We start from the raw sequence: 22591 nt of genomic DNA, 5'->3' as shown, positions 1-22591 counted from the left end.
AATTACTAATTTAGTAAGCTAGTGCTAGGGTTTATTTCTTATTTGCTACGGATTTATAAATAAATTAAACCTATATTATCTTACTAGTAAGGAACTATTATAGTTCCTCTATCTTTTCTACGAATTTATTTGCTTTTATAATTTATAAGACGTAATAAGTGGGGCGAGGAACATTACTAAAGGGTTTAAAACCCATTTGTGGGTACTAGCCGTAATTAGCCAAGAATAGGGAGACTTTTATAGTTTCTAAGACGGAATTATTTGCAGTAAACTTAGTAAATGCGAGCTAGTTAATTTAGTTATCTTATAAATATAACGTATATATCCAAATATACTATTTTATTATAGCATTTACGCGTTCTATTTAACTATCCGTTTTTAGGTAATATATAGTAAAGAATAGTGCTTTAATACGGAGTTAAGTAGTTAGTTCTTTTTAAAATGCTAAAATAAACTAGCTACCTCTATTAGAGATAATTATTTTAGGAAGTTTATGGAGTTTCTATACGTAATCTAGGAATGGTTAGGTAATGGTAGGCGTTAATATATTAGAACAGGCGATTAAGTGTCTTATCTTAGATAGTTAGTCTATAACTACTATAATATTTATATAGCCTTTACTTTTAGGGAGGTTAATAACAAAGTTAATTAAGATATCCTTCTATCTTTAGTCCGGAACAGGTAGTAGCTTTAAAAGACCGTTATATATCTTATGCGAGGCTTTAGCTCGTCGGTAGGTATAGCAGCTAAAGACGTACCTTCGTGTCGTGTTATATATATTTAGCTAGTTATTACTCCTGTTAGAGTAGTTTTAGGGTCTTTCCTTAGCCTAAATGGCTAGTAATAGGTAGATTATATATGTATTTAAGGAGCTTAAGCTTAAGCTTATTATAATTAGGGATAACTAAATGGTTTTAGTAATACAAGCGGTTTCCGCAAGCTTTACATTTACTTAAAGAAATCTTTTTAGAGCGTCTAACGCTATCTTAAATTAGCTTAAGCGTTTCTTAGATAAACTCGCTATTTAGGTATTTATTAACTATAATCTATTTAATTAGTTAATTAGTTATTTTAAGGATATATACCATAAAGTCTTTAGCAGGAGGGTTAAATAGTTTAGGGTAAAGTAGGGTCTAATTTTAGTAAGAGCGCGCTTCTTTTAGGGCTGGCGTATCTTATAAGCATTAGGTTAGGGTATTAGGCTTCTAGCCTTAAACGCTTAGGTAGTATATAATTAAGAATCGGAAGCGTAATAGATATTCTAACTAGTGGGCCCAATAATAACTTAGCTATTTCGTGGTCGTAAACGTCAGGAAAACGGGGAGTGGCGCAGGAAATTTAGTTTCGCTAAAAGTACTTTTGGGGCCCAGGGCTAGCTTTCCGCCATATTAGCTAAACCCTAGGGCTATACGCTAGCTTTTCGCCATATTAGCCAAACCCTAGGGCTGTACGCTGGCTTTTTGCCATATTAGCCAAACCCTAGGGCTATACGCTGGCTTTTCGCCATATTAGCCAAACCCTGGGGCTATACNCTNGCTTTTNGCNATATTAGCTAAACCCTAGGGCTATACGCCAGCTTCTGGCTATAAAATAAATATTATTACTATTATTNCATTTATTGCTATTAGGGTATTAAAATTCTAAAGGCCTCCTGTAGGCTCCTAGCAGGCTTTTTAGTAGGCTCTTAGCAGGACTTTAATTTTCCTAATTATTTAAATCGTCCTATATAATAGTACCATCGGGTCCCCATTTTATTCCCGATAGCCTCTATACGTGCCTTTATATACCCCTTATACACCTAAATACCACCTTATTTTTTAACCTTTCTTTACCCTCCCTACCTAGGGAGGCACTAGAACGGCAGCTAGTAGAGGACTGTAACCAGAACCAGACAACGGTCGTCAAAACTAGACGACGGTCGTTAGAACCAGACGACGGTAGAACTAGACGATGACTATTTAAACGACTAGCTAGCGAACACCACGATCGATTCAATCGATTAATTGAATCGAACTAGAGCCTTAATATCAACCCGTCACTAAATCGAATCAAATTAAGGCCTCCTAAGGAGGCACCCTAGATAACCACCGTTTGAATGTACAGCCGGCGAACGCCTGTAGAGAACGATTCGAATCAATTAGAGCCTTCAATCGGGCCGATCCCTTCCCTAAATTAAATCAGGTACTAACATAGCAAGCAGGTAGGCAGGCAGGCAGGCAGGCAGGTAGGTAGGTAGGTAGGTAGGTAAGCAGACAGGTAGGTAGGTAGGTAGGACCGTCGCCAGAACCATGACCGTCGCCGGAGCCAGACGATAATCGTTTGAACGACTAGCCAGTGAACACCATAATTAATTCAATCGGTCGATCGAATTGAACTAGAGCCTCGATATCACCCTATTACTAAATCAAATCGAATCGAATTAAGGCCTCTTAGGGAGGCACCCNAGACGACCACCGTTCAAACGTACAGCCAGCGAACGCCCATAGAGAACGATTCGAATTAATATAATTAATCGCAATCGAATTAAGCAGAGCCTTTGATCGGGCCGACCTCTATCCTAAATTATAGATACAGACAGGTAGGTATAGACAAGTAGGCACGACAGGCAGGCATAGACAGGTAGGCACGAACAAGTAGGACAGTTAGATAGGCAGGACAGGCAGGACAGGCAGGACAGGCAGGACAGGCAGGGCAGGTAGGGCAGGTAGGGCAGGCAGGGCAGGCAGGGCAGGCAGGGCAGGCAGGGCAGGTAGGGTAGGCACGCAGGCACGCAGGCACTAGGCCTAGTTAGGAAATCAGTACATAGCCGGCGGATCATTGGGAACGCCGCCAATTGACGATTTGGAGTCTGCGAGAGATATCCCTTATAGCTACTATTAATTTTAAATTTTGAATTTTATTATTTATTTTATAATTATAAATATTGCAGCTATAGGAAATATTATATAAAATGTATAAAATGTACAAAATGTATAAAACGTACGAAACGCATAAAACGTATAAAATATGCTAATGTTGCTAATGTTGCTAATATGGCCCCGGGCTAGCCCCGGGCTAGCGTAAATAAGTGTATATAAGCAGATCAGCGGATCCAGCTGAAATGACCCCGGGCCAGCCCTGGGCTAGCCCCTAGCTAGCCCCTACCACCCTCCCGTTTTCCTAACGAAAGTACTATAGGTTCTTGTAGTCACTAAGAACCTTAATTAGAAATCTGGCGCCTTTTAGTATAGATTACTATTACTTAAAGCATTTAATAATAGCTAGTAATTCTTTATTATAGATCTTATAATTATATTTAGTAGGGCTTAGTTATTTTAAAAAGTATACTATAGGGTGCAATATTCCTTCTTTATTATATTAAGACAGAATACCTCTAGTAATGTAATTAGATAAGTTGGCTTCTATAATACTTATTTATTCTAGGTTAAAGTATTAGAGTATAGGTATAGTAGTAAATATAACCTTTAAATAAATAATGGCCTTTTTATATTCTTTATTAAAGATAAAAGCTTTATCCTTTTAGGTTAAAGTAATAAGGGGTAAAATTAGGGCGGAGAAGTTATTAATAAACCGTTAATAGAAATTAGCAAATTCTATAAAGGCTCTTATATCCTTAACGTTTTTAGGTTCTTACTAGTTTATAATTACTTTAACTTTCTTTAGGTCTATTTATATACCGTTTATAAAAATAAAAAGTTTAAGGTATAAAACTTCCGTTTTATAAAACTTATATTTATCTCTATTTAATTATAAACTAGCTCTGTATAGGGCTTATAAAATAAGGTTAATATATTTCTAACATTTAGTTAGGTTATTACTGTATATTAGGATGTCGTTAATATAAATAGTATAGAAGATGTCCAGGTAGGGACGTAGGGTATTATTTATGTAATGTTAAAACGAGCTCGGAGCATTTACGAGGCCAAATAGCGTCACTAAGTATTTAAATAATCTATACTAAGTACAAAATGCAGTAAGCTATTTATCTCCTTTTGCTATATAAAGGCGGTTAAATATAGAGATAATATTAAGCTTCGTATAGTAGCGAGCCTTACTTAATTAGTTTAGTATCTCCTATATTAATAGGATCGGATATTAGTTCTTAACGGTAACGGCGTTAAAAGCTTAGTAGTCTACATAGAAGTATAGACCGCCGCTAGGTTTCTTAATAAAGATTACTAGTATAGCTATAAGCAACGAGCTTTCTTTAATAAATCCTTTACTTAGGTTCTTATCTAAATACTTTTAAAGCACTTAGAGTTTATTTTAGGATATCCTATATAGGGGTCTAAATTTAGGCTGCTTTCCTTCTTTAAGTACAATTTTATAGTTATATAATTGGTATTCCGGTAGCTTATTAGCTTCCTTTTATAAGAATACCTCTAGGCGGTTATAATACTCTACTAGTACCTTTATAGTAGGGCTAGTGTGCTTCTTTAGTGCTAAGGCCTTCTTAATATTAGCTATAGTAATAGCAAAGATTATATATTTAGGTTTCTTAGCAAGTTACGCTAGTAGGGTAGCTCCAATTATATAGATATTTAGGGTGCCGAGCTTGCTTGGATTATCTATAGTTTCTTATTTAGGTTTAGGTTTGGTATTAGGTATAAAGTTAGTATTAGATTTAGGTTTGAGTTCTTTAAGAATCCTTTTTATCGTAGAGTACTAGTTCTTTTAATAGTTTTATATACTAAGCTTAAGCTTCTACTTAGTTTGGGGCAATATAGTACTTAGGGTTTGTTTATAGGGTTTAGTGGAATTTTTAGATCCTTAATAGATATTAGTGGAAATCCTATATTAGTAGAATTCGGTAAAATTCCTAGGTTAGTAGAATCTAGTAAATTCCTTAGGCGTAGGGTGGACATTAGTGGAAATCCTAGGCTAATGGATTTTAGTGGATTTCCTAGATTTTAGTTTATAGTCAGAATAGTGCGTTATAAGGCACTTCTGCTTATAACAGGAGGCGGTAAGTAGAAGCTTAAGGTTGTTTTAATTAATAGTCACCTTATATAGCTTTATTTAGGGTTATTTAAGAATTACTAGGTAACCTAAGGTAGTAATAAAGAGCTTAATTAGTTCTTCGTGGTTTAGGTATACTATGTAAGTAATTTAGCCTAAGACCGTGCGTTTACTATTAAATCCAAATACGTTAATATGTTAGTTAATGGGGGTTAGGGTAAGACTATTATCTTACGCGAAGATCTTATTAATAAATCCTATACTACTAGCTCCTGTATTAATTAAGACTTAAGTATTAGCCTATTAATTATTCTGCTAAAGATAATAGTTAATACTTAGACTATAATCCCAAGAGTTAAAGTTTATAACATCTAAAGCATTTAACGAGATCCTAAGGTAGAGCCGTTTTAAAGAGCAACTTAACTTTAGGACGTGCCTTTTAGTAGTAAGCGAGAAAAGGTTCCTATAAAACGTTGGTTGTAGCTTTACTCTTATAAGTAGTACTTACTAAATATAGGGCTAGAACCAGGTAAAGATTAGGGATAATAACCAGAAAATTAATATAGTAAACAGTTACTAGTATTAGCCGTTCGTAAGTTGTTTTGGGACGTAGGTAAGGGGATAAAATAGTATTTTAAGATATAGTCCTTACTTCCGTACTTAAAGCAGAGGACTAGCTTAATGCGTCTTTCTTATTTAGGGGACCCTAGTAGGGCGTACTCTAGGGTTCTAGTATTAATATCTATAGCGTTAGGGTGCTTAGGCTAAGATAATAACTTAGTAAACGTTTATAGGGTTATTATATTGTATTAGGGGGCGGGTTTCGGTATTAGGCGTAGTATATTATTATACTGTTTATTAATAACGTTTGCGTAGGCACTAAGGGCTCCTAGTAGGTCTACGCCTATTAGGGAGGTTTTAGTTTAGGGCTTAGGGATTTAATAAGGCTGTTAACTAATACAGAGTCATTTCAGCCAGTCTCCCTTACGTAACAGTTAAATTTAGAGAAGTATACTAGGAAACTTTTTATTCCTTAAGCTATATAGTTTATCTTTCTCTAAGCAGTAACTTAGCAGTTTAGATTACCGTATATAGCTTTAAAAAGTACAACTAGGCTTTATACTAAGTTTAGCTAAAAAGGTTTAATAAGGTTAGCTGCCTCTTCTCCTAGTTAACTTAGGGCGTAATAGAGTTAGTTAGCTTTAGTTAGGTAATGGTTAGTATTACTAGTTGGCTTAGGAATAATTAGAGCTCTTACTGTTTACCAGTAAATACTAAAGGGTTAGGTAGCCGTTTGGATTATTATAGTATAGTAGCTAGTTTAGGGTAGACAGCTACTATAGGTTCGGGGCTTATAATCCGCGTATTTATCTAGAAATAGTGTTCGGTCTTAAGGCTCTAATATAGGCATCTTAAGTATACGGATTTCTTCTTAGAGGTCCTTAATTAATCGCTAGTGTTATACTTCTTGTTCGGCTTATTGCTAATTTAAAGCAGCTTAGTTTTATGCGAGGGTGTCTATAAAAGACTTCTATATTTCTACTAGTTATTCTTAAAGTGCGGATATAATACCAGCGGCCATTATAGGGGCTTTAGGGTCGTTCTGTATTTTAGAGGTAGTATATAAAGTTAATATAATATCGTATTACGGAGTAAGTATAAGGTAGATATTATTAAGCTATATATATAAACTGTATAAGAAGTTAAAACGTTACGTAAAAAAAAGTGTAGGAAAATAGGAAGAAAGGGTATATATTATAGACTTAGTTGCTTAGTTAATATATACATAGAGTAGAATAGGATTTAGGTAATAGTCCTAGCAGAACTTAGTAGGATTTAGTAGAACTTAGTAGAACTTAGTAGAATATAGTAGAATATAGTAGAATATAGTAAGTTGCCGTCAGATTGCCGCAGATTACTATTAGATTGCCGTCTCATAGTTGGTCTCTAGTTACTAAGTTAGTAGAAGCTCCTCCGTCGTCGTCTCCCCCTTCGCTCCTCCGTCGTCGTCGTCGCTAGGACGCCCCTGGCTATATAGCCCCTATGGACACGTCACCAGACGCCAAATACCAGACACATCACAACCTCTACTACAACCAGTCTACAGCCGTTACGCTGCAGACGACCTCCGCAACCAGTCTACTGCCATTGCGCTGCAGACGACCTCTACCACAACCTGTCTACAGCCATCGAGCTGCAGACGACCTCCGCAACCTGTCTACAGCCATTAGGCTGCAGACGACCTCTACTATAACCGCAACCACTACCACCACCACTACCGCTACAATATACTATACAACACCGCACTATAGGCGTACCGCAGATGCGCAGATAGGGTAGCTACAGCAGGGGGGAGAGGGGAGGGGGGCTGGCCCGTGTTACTTTGGCATGTAAAATATAAGGTGTATAGGCAAATTGGTGTTTATACCCTATACAGACAACCTTGTGAAAATTTTCCTATGGGAGTGGGTTTATGTAACGAGGTTCGCCCTTATAAAATACCATTAATAGCCTACTTTTGGGGAGAGTAGCTATTAATTACTAATTCCCTACCTATTTCTTTAGTAAGAAGGGGAAAATAGGTACAGAATAAAAAGTCGCTTAGGGGTAATTGGTAGCTACTTTTAAGCTAGTAAGCTATATTGTTTCTCTTATTCTTATATGCAAAACTATAGAAAAAAATCTATCTTTTAGAGCGCTTTTTCTACTCTAGGAACGGTAGAATACGGCAGAAATAGATAAAAGAGCCAGGATTTCTTTAGTGCGATTTTGGTATAAACTAGATAGTAGTAAGCAAAATACTAGGACAAGACACTAATAGGCTAGAAGCTCCCCCTAGTACTTAAAACGGGCCAGAGTATTTACTTAGCTACTAGTACATATTAAGCTGCCTAAAAAGGATTTATGTATATAGAACTATAGCGCTATAGCCTAGAGGCTGCATGCGTAGTATTGTACGTAGTATAATATAATAGATATAAATAAATAAATAAAAAAAGTTAGTAAAAATAGGTAAACGTATATAAGGTGTTACGGGGGTATCCTATAACAGTTACTACAGTTAATAGTATTATAACTACTACTTTTAATAGTATATTGTTTAACTTCTTTTACTATAACTTTAGTAGTAAATATATAATAAAGCCTTATAGGAAATACTACGGTAAACTTATTATAATAATTCATTGCTTAACGTCCGATTTAAATCCCTATTGGGCCCACGCGGACTACTCCTTATTTACATATGGGGAGAAAACTCTATTTAAGAAAAATAAGAAAACCCCGTGATCCATCTCCCCGCCTTTTAGGACTCGCCTACTTAACGCCTGTAAGTCGCCTATAGTGCTCTACTACCTTACTATTTAACCTCTTTAGGAACCACTGCTGCCGTAATAAGCCTACGGACGCGCTAGTATTATAAACTATTACTCTACTACTGTAGAGTTACTAGGGGGCACCTNCTGCTNGCCCCCTTNCCTTNTATTACNATTTCCCTTNNAACNNAGAACTNATTTAGCACATTTTAACTAATAAGCCACTGGGTAACCGCCTTAAGGCCTTTTTATATTAAGAGTAGTATATTATAGTTCTCTATGCTAGCTACTAAGAGCATTATTTCTTAATTGGTGCGTAGGGGGCATAGCAGTATTACGTGTTTTGGTGTCTGTCTTAGCTAGCCATATTTGCATCTTAGGCTACCTACTAGAATACCCACCTAGTAAAGCCAATCTTTTAGTCCTATTATTCCTATTCTTAAAAGTGTTGCTATTATATTTTCTGCCTTTATTAGGCCTTCTTAGAGCCCTTAGGTATTTACCCCCTATGGCGTTAACTATACTATAGCTTAGGTTTGTCTTGCCTAAGTCAGCCTCTATACCTTTAACTCCTATTTACCTCTCTAGCGTTGGTCCAACTAATATTATATTGCAGTAGATAGTTTCCTAGCGTTCTTACGTATTCTACTTTAGCTCCTTTCTCTATCTTACTATTGTCTTTACTAACCTCTTATATATCTCCCTTCCTCCTTTATATAGGCCTGGGCCCTAAAGCGGCACTATTCTTCTTTTACTTTCTTTACCTATTTCTTTAATATCTCTTCCCTACTTTAGGGTTGTTGGTTTGTTCTCCTATAGGGTACCCTAAGGTCCCTCTATAGTTTACTTAGGCGTGTTTTAATATACTTTATAACATTAGAGTTACGTTTATTTTGCGTCCTTTATATTATAGCGGCTTTAATATATAACTATAGGGGGGGAATATTGGATTCCTTCTTAAGCAGTGCTATGGCCGTTCGCTTGTACCCGCCTATAATACTTTAAAGGTAGGCTGTCTGGACCTTTTAAAGTGGTTTAAGGAGTAATTTAGGGGGGCCCTTTTTAGTTTCTCTAATGGCCTAAATACTAGATCTATATGTTATAGTTGGCCGGATGACTGCTATATATAGTAGGCGTAACCTCTAGAAGTATAGACCCTATATAGAGTTAATAATCCTAGATAAAGTAATAAACTGTGCTTAGCCTTTATGGGCCGCTTACGCCGTATATACGCTCCACTAGAGCTTACTATCTACCTATACTCCTAATACCCTTAGGCCCTAAACTAGTTAACCCCTAAAGCCTTAGATGCAAATTATATACTAGAGATCTGTAGATTAGTTGCGTTTTCTTATAAAATAGATTAGCTAGTATTTCTCTAGTAAGAATTAGACTCTATAACGTTTTGCCTATTCTATATAAGTGTTATAGGCTTTCTCTAGTGTTCTGTAATTTCTGCGGCTGTTGGCCTATATATAATTAGGTTTATGTCGTTAATAAAGCCTATCCCCTAGGTCGCCCCTTCCTTAAAGGAGTTAAGTAGGTTGCTTATAAAGAAAAGGAAGAGTATAGGCAAGAGGGGTAATCCTTGTGGTATTCCTATTGTAACTGCAATAGGGGGGCTCTAGTATCTACTAAAGACCAATAATATTTCTTTCTGGCCTATAAACCCTTGGATAAATTATATAATCTATTTTAGAAAGCCCTTTACCCTAAGAATATACAGGAGACACTTATAGGGTATATTATTGTAGGCACCACTAATATCTAGGCTAAGCATTAATACTATAAAGTCCTTTTGCATCGCCCATGCAGATTTAATAGTGGTAGCGAGTAGCGTAAGTGCTAATAGTGTTAAGCGGTTCTTTCTTACCCCTATTTAGCTTTATGGTAGTAAAGCGTGTTCCTCTGCCGTGTCTACTATATGTTCCGCTATTACCCTTTCTAAGATCTTACTAAGGGTGTTTTTTAAGGCAATAGGGCGGTAGCTTTCTGGGATTAAGTAATCTGCTTTACCTTCTTTTTGTAGAATAACCGTTGTTATAGATCTTCTGAGTCGCGGGTAGTAGCCTATAGTAAAGTATGCTCTAGCTATATCTGCAAGCTAAGGTGCTATAAATAGCCTATAGGTTTTTAGGGCCTTATTTAGAATTCTATCTGGTCTTAGTGCTATATTATTTAAAAGGCGGCTAATAGTTCTAGCCATTTCCTCTATTGTTATGTCGCTGTTAACCCGCAGGCGAGTTACTGGTGTTTTGCCCGTGATATTACTAAGGTCTGCTAGAGCTAGTTGGGGGAAGAACCTTTCTATAAGGATCTTTGCCTTCTTATTATTGTTGTTTATGGCCTATAATTCTCCTACTCTTTGTAGGGGTGGTAGGTGTGGGTCTTCTACTGGGCGCCCTACCTTTTTTTTTGCCTATTTTGCTATAGCCTAAAGGCCCTTATTATGGGGGAGGCTTGGGTTAGAAGTATGCTTATTTATAAACCGTCTCTAGTTATTCCTTACTTCTTTTTTTAGGGTATTCTTTAGCTGGTTTCTTATGTCGTTGTATTGTCTCTCGTCTTTAAAGTTATGGCTACTTATATATTTTCTTCTTGCTTATTGTTAGCTGGTAACTAGAACTGTATATTATATGGACTATATATGTCGCGTATAGGGGCCCGGTTTTAAAATTAGGCAGTGCTCTTCCAGCCTATTTTTAATTGCTGCCTAGATCCTTTCTAGTCTTCGGTTAATTTCCTTAGGGGTAGCTAATAAGCCTCGCTTATTTGGTATTAGGTGGATTTCTTCTAGGTTTTAGAGTTATTGTTTAACTATATTAAGGAAACTATCTGTTTTAAGCTTCCTTATTATATATCTTTTTCTATTTAGTTACGCTTTGGTATCTAGGTCTAGCTATATCTAGATAGGGATATAGTCTAGGGTAAGTGCCTATTCTTCTTTGGGGTTGTACCTTTTAAGTCTCTAGTATAGGCCTTCGTCTATAAATATAAGGTTAATTATGCTTCTAGCGGTGCCTTATTACTATATAATTACTCCTAGGGGGGTAGCTAGCTTAAGGCCCTAGATATTTATAGCTCTTAGTAGGCACTCTAACTATTAATCTGCAGCAATATAGATACCCCCCTACCGCGGGTGGTGGAGGTTTATGTTTCCTAGTAGGATAGACTTTATACCTTTGGTTTCTAGTAAGCTTATTACCGATATAATATTCTCTATTTATGGGACCCCTTTAACCCTAGGGTTATATATATTAATAATTTATACCAGTCCCCTATATGTTTGGATTATTATAACTATAATATCTAGGTTAACTGCCTGCTATAACTATAAGGATAGGCTAATAGCCTTACTAATTATAAAGCACATGTATATAGCTGCTTTTAGTTTATATAGAAGCTGGAATCCTTAGGGGCAGTATGTTAATTATGTGAAGGTATTATAATACGGTTCTTATATAGTAAGGATATAGTATTTCTCTAGGTCTAGACTGTCTAGTAGGGGCCTTGTAAGGCGGTAGTTTATATTACCGCAGTTATACTATATAATGGATAGGTAGCGGACCCCTAGCGAGGGTCCTTTGACTTTTCTTTATTCCTTACTTCTTCTGTTTTTACTTTCTCTAGGATATTTAGAGCTTCTGTCTCTTGTATCTATACCCTAGTTACTACTTATTTTATATAGAGCTTTCTATTTCCGTGTCTTGTATTTCTATTAGTGCTTCTATATCTAAATCTATTATTATTATTAGTTTTTCCCCTATTCTTACTGGTCGGCTATATGCCCTTTATAGGTCGGCTGCGAATGTTATATTTGCCGTATTAAGTCTAATTCTTAATTGTCCTAGTCTTAAGCCTACTGTTACTGTTTATAGGGGTCTTTCTACGGGGCGTCCTCTCCCTTATATCCCCTGTGACCCTTATGTCCTTAATTGGTCTAGTAATGTTACACAGCGTCGCTTCTGGCCTATTAAGGCTTGGGATGGCTGGCCTAGCCCTCTAGTGTTAAAGGTAGGAAACGCTAGGAAGGCGCCTGCGTCCCCTTGGCTTATCGCCTGTTATTTCCATTTATATAACCTAGCGTGTAGTTATTCCCGTAGCTGTTAAGCCCTTGCCTTCCGTCTCCTATATTTAATATAGTCTTCTCTCTTCCACGCCTTATATGTGCTTTGGTAGCAGTTTGCGCATTTTATTTAGTCTTAATTTAAGTAATATCTTATATTGTGGGGGCCTATATAGTGGCCGCAGCACACCTATGCTGCGTATATAGATTGGGTGTGTCCCTATTATATATAGCAATAGCATCATTTTAGGCGTAGTCTGTAGTTATAAAGCCTTATATTATATATAAGGCTATTTATAATTATTCCTTTTTGGATAAGGAGTTTTTATATTCCTAGTGTATGTATGCTAATAATAAGGGAGCTATATGTTTGTTTAGCGTCTCCCTAGTAAGTCTCCAGCGACCCTTATATCCTCTTATTGTTCTTATTATATACTTAGTTTGTATTTTCCTATTAAAGCTATTAGATTTGGGTGATTTTAAGTCCTAGTATAAGGCGTTCCGTTTGTCTTACTATCTCCTATATAATTACTGTATTGTCTACCTAGCGTCCCTTTTCTACCCTAAGGCTTATAGAAACCGCTAGGACTTTAACTGGGTAATCCTCGCAGAGTACTTTTATGCTAATACGTTCTCCTAGCCTATCCCCTGCCCTTATAGCTTATTCCTTTATTTATTAGTCCTTTAAAGTAACTCTAATGTCTCCACTCTTAAGGTGTTGGACTATAATAGCGTTGTGGACCTCTTTATGTATCTTTATAAGGACTTCTGTTTCTAATTATCCCCTAAGCCCCTCTACTTATTCTGTGTTTGGTTATATTATAATTATATACCCGGTTATTAACTTAAGGGGGGTAGGTTTCCTATACTGTAAAAGTACAGCTATAGTGGCCTAGGTACGGTTCGCTGGTAAAGGGGGGTTATACTTATTTTTAATTTTGCTTAGCTATTAGAGGATTTAATTAAGGGTTTACTAAAGGGGCGCCTGAGGTTTACTGGACTGGTGGAGCTATTCTACTAGCTATATTAGTTTGTTATGGCTAATGGTTACTTCTTTATAATTTTAGATACTAGACACGTCTAATAGGCTTTATATTTTATTAGATGCCTTCTTAATAGAGGTATTTCCGCTTTATAGTGTGGTATTCGCCCGTCTTTATTATAGAGGGCTATTGCTAGGCGTAGTTTTAGCGGTCGCGCGCGAGTGCGAGCCACCGTCGTTCGACGTGTGCCTTCTCTGCGATGTATATATCTTAGGGGGATTCTCTAGGTGTTTTTTAGGGTTCTTTTAGTTGGTTTTGGTCTTTTTAGGCCGGGTGCAGCAAGAGCTCCACTTTCTTCTAGTAATTACTTTAAAATAAACCTCTATTACGGTAAACTTATTAATAGGCTAGGTATATAGGTATAGAATAATTAATAATAATAATATAATTAGTAAAGTGGTTACCTAATAGATTAACTTTAATTATATTCTAAGATATACTATAAAAAAGAGAACTATTTAGGTAGGGACTATAGTCCTTTAAATATATAATACTGCGCTTAAGAAATATACTAAGTACGTTAGTACGTTGCGTTCCTACCTTCTTACCTTCCAAACTTGTAACGTGACTAGCCACGTGACTTGGCTACCCCTTATTTTATAGCTTAATCAGTCCTAGCGCCTCCCATACTGTCTTAACTAACCTATTTATATCTTTTTCTAGTAGTCGTACTACTGCTAATATAAGGTCCGTAACATCTAGACAACTAAGTTAAAATAGGTAATAGAAATAGTTAATAAGATAGTTAATAAGACATTTAGTTATAAGTTAAGAGATAACTAAGACATGGTTCGTATAGACGATCTAGGTCTTTAGATAGTAGTACGATAGTAGTAAGGGATAGAGTTGTTTTGGATAATCCTTATCGCGATAAGTCTTAGTATACCCTAAATAAATTTTTAGATGCCTTCTTCTTCTTTATTATTGTATAAATATGGCTTTAGAAGTAGAATTAAAAGCTCTTAATTCTATTAATACCTCTAAATTAAAAAATATAAGAGGTTGCTTAGCTCTTTTAATATAGGAGTATACCTATCTACTAGGTAGTAATGAGCCCGTATAAAATAAAAATGCTTATCTTTTATTCTATTATAAACACTATATAGAGTTATACGCTATATAGTTAACTTCTAATTTCTAAAACTACTTGGCGTTAAAGTATAGTATTACGGTTAAGCCTAAAACTAGTTATATAAAAGAAGTAATACGGAATTAATTAAAAGATCTTTACCTTAAAGCGTTATCTTAAAATAAAATAAAAGAGCTAGATTTAAAAGTACTCTAAGTAGTTCTAAATAAGGAAGTTATTAATAAGGCCCTTATTATATTAATTGTTATATAAAACTTACTATTTTAAATAGTTAAGTAGCCAGAGTTCTATATCCTTCTATAGTTAATTAATCCTAAAATAGACAGCCATATAACTATAGCCTATTTAATAGTTAGTAAAAAGGTTTATAACTTATGGCTATTATAAAAGGATATTATATAAAAGTGGCTGCAGTCTATACTAATAAGTATTTATCTCTCCGTTAATATCTGGACCTCTTTAAATAATTACCTTCTCCTTATAATTTATGGCTATTTTATTAATAGCTAGGAAAAGCTTATAAACGCTCTCCTTAGCCTCTATATAGTAGCCTCTTATAATAGGGACGAGCAATAAAATACTCTCCTTTTAGTGCTTAAGGACTACGGGATTATATAAATGCTAGGTACCGTTATATCTAATAACTATATTATAAATAATAAGCTTTACCGTATAATAAGCAACTAGCTTCTTTAGAAAGAAGGAATTAAATAGAACCCCGTTTACTAACAGATTTATTATTAGGGTTATATTCTAAACCTTACTATTTAGGCTTTCCTCTTTAAAAACTTAATAAGTTTAAATAATATTAAGTCGTATAAAGAAGATAAGGTTAAAAAAAAAGAGTTAAATCTAAAAGAGGAGGAGGAGAAAAGTAATATATTTTAGAAACTTAGTATACTTGAAAAGCTTTATAATATTACTATACATACCTATAGCTTAGCTGGTTATATAAGGGAGTTTAAAAGTCTTATAGGGAGAAAAATTCTGCTTAATAATCGTACAAGATAGAATAGCTAGTATTTTATACTTAGCGTAGCAATTTAGAAAAAGTCTGCCCTTAATATATATACTAAGCGTAACCTTAATACACTTAAAAAGGACTATCTTAGTTTAAAGGACTAGGAGGCGCTTTATACGATAAAAAGTTTTCTTTAAATATTCTACTAGGTGATCCTAAAATACTAGGAATATAAAGTAACGCTTAAGAATGTACTCTTTATAATAGATATTATAATTAAGCACCTTAATAAATCTTAGGTTAGTTTATCTCCCTACTTTATTTTCTAATTTAGCTAATATTATATAATAGAAGGAGTATATATCTAATAAAGAGTTCTCTTTTTTTTTTATATATATCCATTGTATTATACTACGTACAATACTACTCATACAGCCTCTAGGCTATGGCGCTATAGTTCTATATATATAAATCCTTTTTAGGCAGCTTAATATGTACTAGTAGCTATGTCCTAGTAGTTTATAAATCCCTAAATTAGGGATTTACAGCTTCCTAGTAAATACTAGGTTGCTAGCAACTATTAGGTAGTAAGAAAACGGTAGGAAAATAGTAGAAAAAATTGAAATAAAAGTAATCCTAACGCCTGTCCCTGTCCTATTTGTAGTTTATTTCTATCCTTTTACTTTCTATAGTCTATCTACTAGGATTTTAGTAGGAGTTACCTCCTTCTAGAGATCCTGCTGCTCTTAGCCACTTTCCAGTAGCTATTTTTATCCTACTTAGAAATAGAAAAAGCGCCCCTCTTCCTTTTTTTGTGCAAAAAAGCTTCTCTAGGGAGAGAGAAGAGCCTATTTATCTTTGCATTTCCTTTCTATCTTCCCAATATAGTCTGCATTCTAGTAATAGATGCGTAGGGGTTTGTACCGCGGTATAGTCCCTAAAGCATCTACCTTCTTTATCCTTCCCTATTGTTTTAAAAAAGGATTTAAAGAAGCCTTTTCCTACTTTTAGTTAAAAGAGAGCTGATTATAGCCTTTTAGGATATTTATCCTTAGGGGCTTTAAAAGAAAAGGGGTAGTTTCCTTTATAGATTCTAGTATAGTGTTTTCCTTTGCTTTTATTCTGTTGCTAATTGTCTTTCTACTATTCTAGTATCTTTTCTCTTGCTTGTCTCCCTAGGTAGGCTAAAGAAGTATAAAAAGATTATAGTTTTCTTCTAGAGAGGCCCTTTTTAGCTAGCTTATCTGCTATTTTATTTCTATAGATTTCTAAATAGCTAGGAACCCAATAGAAGTTAATAGAGATACCCTTACTAGCTAAGTAGGAACAGCTTTGCGTGATTTTAAAGACTAGCTCTTGTCCCCCTATAAGAGAATTAAGCTGCAATCTCTTAATAGCCGCTTGGCTATCTATAAAGATATAGACTTATTTCTCTTCTAGTCTTTATTATTTTAGGTGTTCTAGGGCCCTATAGACTGCATAAAGCTCTGCGTTTATAATTTCCATATAGGGTCCTAAATTCCTGTTTGTTGCATATTTAATCCTATTTCTCTCCCCTATTTTACATATGGCAGCTATATTTAATTTACTATCTTTAGAGCCATCTATATAGTATATATCTACTAGGTCCCACTCTAGGGATTTTTGTAAATTTTCTACTAGTCTTAGATATTCTTATACAGCTTCTTCTTTACTATTCTTTAAGATAGAGAAAGATGCAGATATAGGAGGAGACTATAGTTTTTGCCACTCTAGAGAGATTTTCCCTATTTTCTAGTTCTGAACTAGTTACTGAACCCTAGATACTAGGAATAGTAGCTGTGTTTTTAGCTGTAGTAAGTGCCTTATAGTAGAGTTTTTAGAACTAGAATTAGAGCTAGTTGCTAGTTCATCCTTGTCTTTATTATTTTCTTCTATATAGGCCTTCTTAATTACATAGTTTTCCTTAAATTTTAGGATTCTTAATGCGTAGCTATTGCAAAGCTTTTTAAATCTAATTCTAGGAGGAGGGATAGAGGCTTCAATCTCTATAGCTTGGCTAGGAGATTCTCTAAACGCTCCTAAAACTAGTTTTAGGGCCTTATTTTATAGAGACTGGTACCAGCCAGTAGGTAGTCTCTAGATTTGCTTTTCCACCAGCATTATATTCTATAGTCTGCTATAGTAGTAACATAGGCTATATAGAGCTGCCGTAGGGCTTATAGAGATAGTAGGTAGTTATATAGTAGAGTTTAACATGCCTACTTATCTAGGCCTCTACCCTAGTTTTCTAGTAGTTTTCCTATTTATCTAGGCCTAAGGGCCTAAGGCTTTCCATAAGCAGTTAGCTGCTACCACCTATAACACGGGGAATTTCACCAGTTCTTTCAAATATCTTATAATAGGTTATTAGCCTAAGTACTAGCCTACCCCCCAGCAGTCTATATAAGAGTCTCCTCCTAGAGTTAGTACGCTTTTATATGGCTTAGGAGCCTTCCATAGCCTCTAGTTTCACGCCTCTTTTTATTATTTCCGCTGGCACAAGCATAGGCTGCCATTTGTAGGGGTCGCAACTCCTATCTCACGCGCCTACTAACGTAATCCTATAAGGGCGTCATAGCTGCATCCTACAGTATAGTTAAAGCCTTAAGTACTATCTACGGTTAAGGCCAGCCAAGCCTCTCCCGCCTAAGTAACTCCTATTTACTCCTTAAGCGTACCTTACCAGCGTACTGCCCTAGCGAGCAGTCCTATCTATTAGTACACCGACACGCGCATCCATTCTCTTAAGCCACATAGTAGTCTCTCTAGCTAGGACATAATCCTACCTACCTACTAGGTGCACTAGGGGTTAGAGCCCAGCTAAGGGGTAAGGTCCCTAGAGCCAGCAGTGGCTACTATGTACTACGCCCCGCGGGAGGCTAGTAGTAGTATAGGGGCGCTACACCCTATACTACCGCCAGTTCCCGTTTCGCGTTGCCTATAAGAGTCTCCTTATAACAGGCCGACCGTGTCTTGCAGGAGGGGGCCATAGACTAGGTCCCGTGCCAGGCAACCTACTCCCCCCTCTCCTACTAACTAAGCTTGTGTCCCCCCCTTTTATAAGCTAGCCTGTATCTCTAACTGTCAAGACCTCGTCCAACTGGCCTGTGTTTCCTCCAAGACCTCCCCCATATATATACATACTAGGTTGCGTGCACCACGCCTATTGAGACCCTCCTATAAGTCGCCTTGTATACATACATGCGTCAAGTTGCGTGCACCACGCCTATTAAGACCCTCCTGTGAGTCACCTATAGGTCGACCGTAGGTCGAACGCCATGGGGCCGTCGAAGCTGGCCTGTGTTTCCGCTACCTAGAGCTTTGCCCGTGTTTCCACCTCATTAAGCCGTCTGGTCGCTGTCGCGTCGCCGTCGCGTCGCTGTCGCGTCGCTGTCGCGTCACTGTCTCGTCCAGGTCGCGCGCACCACGCCTATTAAGACCCTCTTCTGAGTCTCCTGGATGTACCGGATAGGCTCTCATAGAGGGGCCTTAACAAGTTCTCTAGGTAGGGCCTTAACAAGTTCTTCGCGGTAGCCTTGGGGGCCTTAACAAGTTTCGTACGAGGTATCTGCGACGCGTTAACCTTAACAAGTTCTTATAAAAAGGAGATCCCCTACGCCCTCGTCGCGTTCCGTTGCGATCTCAGAGTTAGTGCAAGCCCAAGGGTGTCCTGTTGTACGTCTAGGTCGTCCACGTCGACTGGCTGAATAAGGCCAGTTTCGGGCCTGGCTACGAGCCAGGTAGACGTACATCGGGTGGTTTTCGTATCCTAGTTTCCCTTAATGGCCCCCCTAGATGGTAGAGCAGGAGCCCCAGGCGGGGGCAGTAGGACTCCTGGTGTTGTTAAGGGCGATGCTTCGTACGCGTCGCGAGCTCAACACCACAGAACCGCGACGACAGCGCGCTGCACGCGCTGCGACGGCTCCCTACCATCGCCTCTGCACTTGGCCATCAAAAGAAACGATTTCCTGATGATGTTTCCACCCGCGGCGACGTGGACGCGTGCAGTAGGGCTTCGCGGGCTAAAAGAGTTCTCTAAATGTATTAGAAATGCTTAGAATACCTTTAATAGGTATTACTATAAAATAAATAACTTGCCCCTTTACGCCGCTATACTTATTCTTTATCTAGCCTATTATATAAGATATATTAAACAGGTTTAGAAAAAGGAGTGGCGTAAGCCTATACTTAATAGCATTAAAGAGCTTTAGGAAAGATATTAGAATAGGAGTTTTATGCCTAGAAGTATGTTATTATATAAAAAGCTAGCTCTAGTTTAAGACCTTAATAAGTTTAATAAGATTACTAAGGATCTTAATAGTATAATATTTTAACTAAAAAGTTAGGATAAGTATAAGGACTTTATCTCTAAGACGCCGTATAAAATTTTAATGACTATACTTTAGTAGTAGTCTTAGAAATAATAATAAAAGCACTGGCTACGGCTCTTACTTAACCGTGCGTATCACCAAATGCACGGTCTCGGCAAATGCACGGTGCCTCTCGCCACACACATTGAATTTTAACACTTGATATCTCCATCAATATGAAGCCGATTGACAAGGCATTGGCATTAATTTGTGGCTAAAAAGATGTTAATTATACTGCCGTTGTAGATGAATTTGGATGCAATCGATCTACCCTCTCTAGGAGGCACAGAGGTGTTACAACGTCCCGTGAGAATATCACAGCTATATACTACTCTTTGTTATCAAAAGCCCAGTAGAATGAGCTAGTAAACTATATTAATAGACTCTCTAATAAAGGGATTCCTCCTACCATACCAGTTGTCCGATTGCTTGCTATAGATATCTGTAAAACCAGGCCTGGAAAGTGCTGGACTTGGCGTTTTGTGAAAGCTCATTTGGATTGCCTTAACCACGGCTTCCTACGGAGCATTAATTTAGCTAGAAGGAAGGCAGACTCTTTAGAGGTCTACCGTGCATGGTTTGAACAAGTATGAGGTTCCTAGCTTATAAGGTTGTAGCTAATTATTAGTAGTTATACGCCAAAATATGAGAATATAATATATCTCCGCAAAACTCATATAATATGGATGAGAAAGGTTTCCTAATAGGAGTACTTCGCAAAATGCGAAGAGTCTATTCAAAAGAAGCTTTCCAGAAAGGCAATATTGTCGCTGCAGGCCAGGATGGCAATCGTGAGTGGATCACCCTGGTCGCCTCAATCTGTATGGATGGCTCCTGGATTCCCCTAACATTAATCTACCAGGCTGTCTCAGGAGACGTGCAAGATACATAGGTTACTAAGGTAAACCCTATAGATTACAATGTACACTTTGCATTAACTGCGATAGGGTGGACTAATAAGAACCTGGGATTTAAGTGGCTTACTAACATTTTCGACCGATTTACGAAAGGGAAGGCTAGGCAAGGGAGAGACTACCGCCTCCTAATATTGGATGGGCACAATAGCCATCTAAATATGCGCTTTATAGACTGGTGTAGTCTATATAGGATTATCCTAGCATTCTTTCCGTTGCATTTAACTCACCGCCTTTAACCACTTGACGTTAGTCTCTTCGGACCACTTGCGCAATTTTACTTAGAAGAAGCAGACCTATGGCTTCAACAGTGTACTAGCTTAAGGTTGTTTACAAAGAGAGACTTCTTTACTATTTTCTGGGCAGCTTTTATAAAGGCCTTCTTAAAAAAGAACATTCTAAGCGCCTTTAAGAAGACCGGTCTTTAGCCGAGAGAGTATAACTATGTGGTTAAAGCAGTAACCCGGCAACCTCCGGAGGAAGATAAATACTCTTCTAGATTATTAGTCCTTTTGAGCTTTAAAATTAGGGTTATACGGAAGCTAATTAAGAGTATAGTGGACCAAAGTGTGAGTAAGAAGACTCGCAAATTAGTTAATACGGTAGAGGCGTTAACCGCGTAAAATAAGCTTCTTAAACACAAAAACAACAACCTTAGGGGTTCTCTTATTAAGGAGAAGGGACAGCGTACCCGTGGCAAAGGCCTTTTTAAGCAAATGCGCGATAATCAGCCGAGTAAGGCCTTAATCTTTAGTCCTAATAAGATCCAGCAGGCACGTGATTATTTTGCATAGAAAGAGAGGGAAGAGGCTCAAGAACAGCTCCGAAAAGAGGCTAGGAAGGTTGAGCAACAGTTTAATAAACAGTAGAAAGAAAGAGACCTTAAACAGCGGAAGATTGATAGGGAGATTGTAAAGGAGGAAAGGCTAAAAAGGGAAGCTAAATTGAAGGCACAGAGATAGGTAAAGAAAGAGCAGCAAGCAATAGATAGATAGTTGAAAGTAGAGGCTAAGCAGGCTAATAAGAAGCCTAGGAAAGCACCTATTAGGAAGCTATCTCCTAAAAAGGTGGAGGTTAAGCCTAAAAGTGTAAATAATGATGCCGAGGTGGTATCTCAATACGAGCGACCTAGGAGGCAACCCAAACCTACACGGAAGGTTTTAGAGAGGGACAATTAGATAGAAAGTTTCGCATTCCTTTAAGCTTCAAATTTTGCTAAAAATAAATTAAATGCGTCAAGAAATGGTGGAGTTATAGGTCGCTGAACTTATTTGTGAAAATGGTGGAGGACCGTGCATTTGGTGAGGCCGTGCATTTGGTAATACGCACGGTTATAGTAATTAAAATTCTCTTAATTCTAGTAATAAGTAATAAGCTAGAAAAAGTCTTTTTAGGAGGACGTTATATGGTATTATAGGAGAGAATATAGATAGATTCTAAAACTCTTAAGAAAACAAAGTATTTAAAGAATTAGCATTAGAGAAGAACTATAAAAGGGATAGAGAATTTTTCTTTAAGTATTTAACTACTATATAGTCAGGGGGAGAGGTATATAGGGACCTGTTTCTACTATAATATCCGCAATATCCGCAATATCCGCAATATCTGCAATATCTGCATTATCTACAATATCTGCCAAATTCTGCCAAATTCTGCTTAGTTGGGGTAAAAAAGCCCCGCAGAGGGCACTTTTATCCTTATCGATTGTGATATTTTATGCATTTTCTATTGGATAAAGGATATTTTATGCTCGCTTATTCGCATTATCCAAAACAATCCTGAGTAAGGGAATTCCACCTCCCAAGCACTTGTTTCTTATCTTCCTCAATTGTACCTCGAACTCCATAATTAAA

General features: G+C 37.0%; 1 protein-coding gene across 1 annotated transcript; it reads right to left on the bottom strand.

Annotated features, from left to right (window-relative positions):
- Nucleotides 1–2354: 2354 nt before the first annotated feature.
- Nucleotides 2355–2782, bottom strand: K441DRAFT_653898 (uncharacterized protein; the record flags this gene model as incomplete). Its single annotated transcript, XM_067647607.1, has 2 exons — nt 2355–2550; nt 2632–2782. Coding segments are annotated over 2 exons (282 nt in total), but the record flags the coding sequence as incomplete, so codon positions are not given.
- Nucleotides 2783–22591: the final 19809 nt, after the last annotated feature.

The sequence above is a fragment of the Cenococcum geophilum genome, assembly GCF_001692895.1.
Source record: "Cenococcum geophilum 1.58 unplaced genomic scaffold K441scaffold_6, whole genome shotgun sequence".
Taxonomy (NCBI): domain Eukaryota; kingdom Fungi; phylum Ascomycota; class Dothideomycetes; order Gloniales; family Gloniaceae; genus Cenococcum; species Cenococcum geophilum.
Note: the sequence above shows the minus strand (reverse complement) of the source record. Positions and strands in the feature narration are given on the sequence as shown.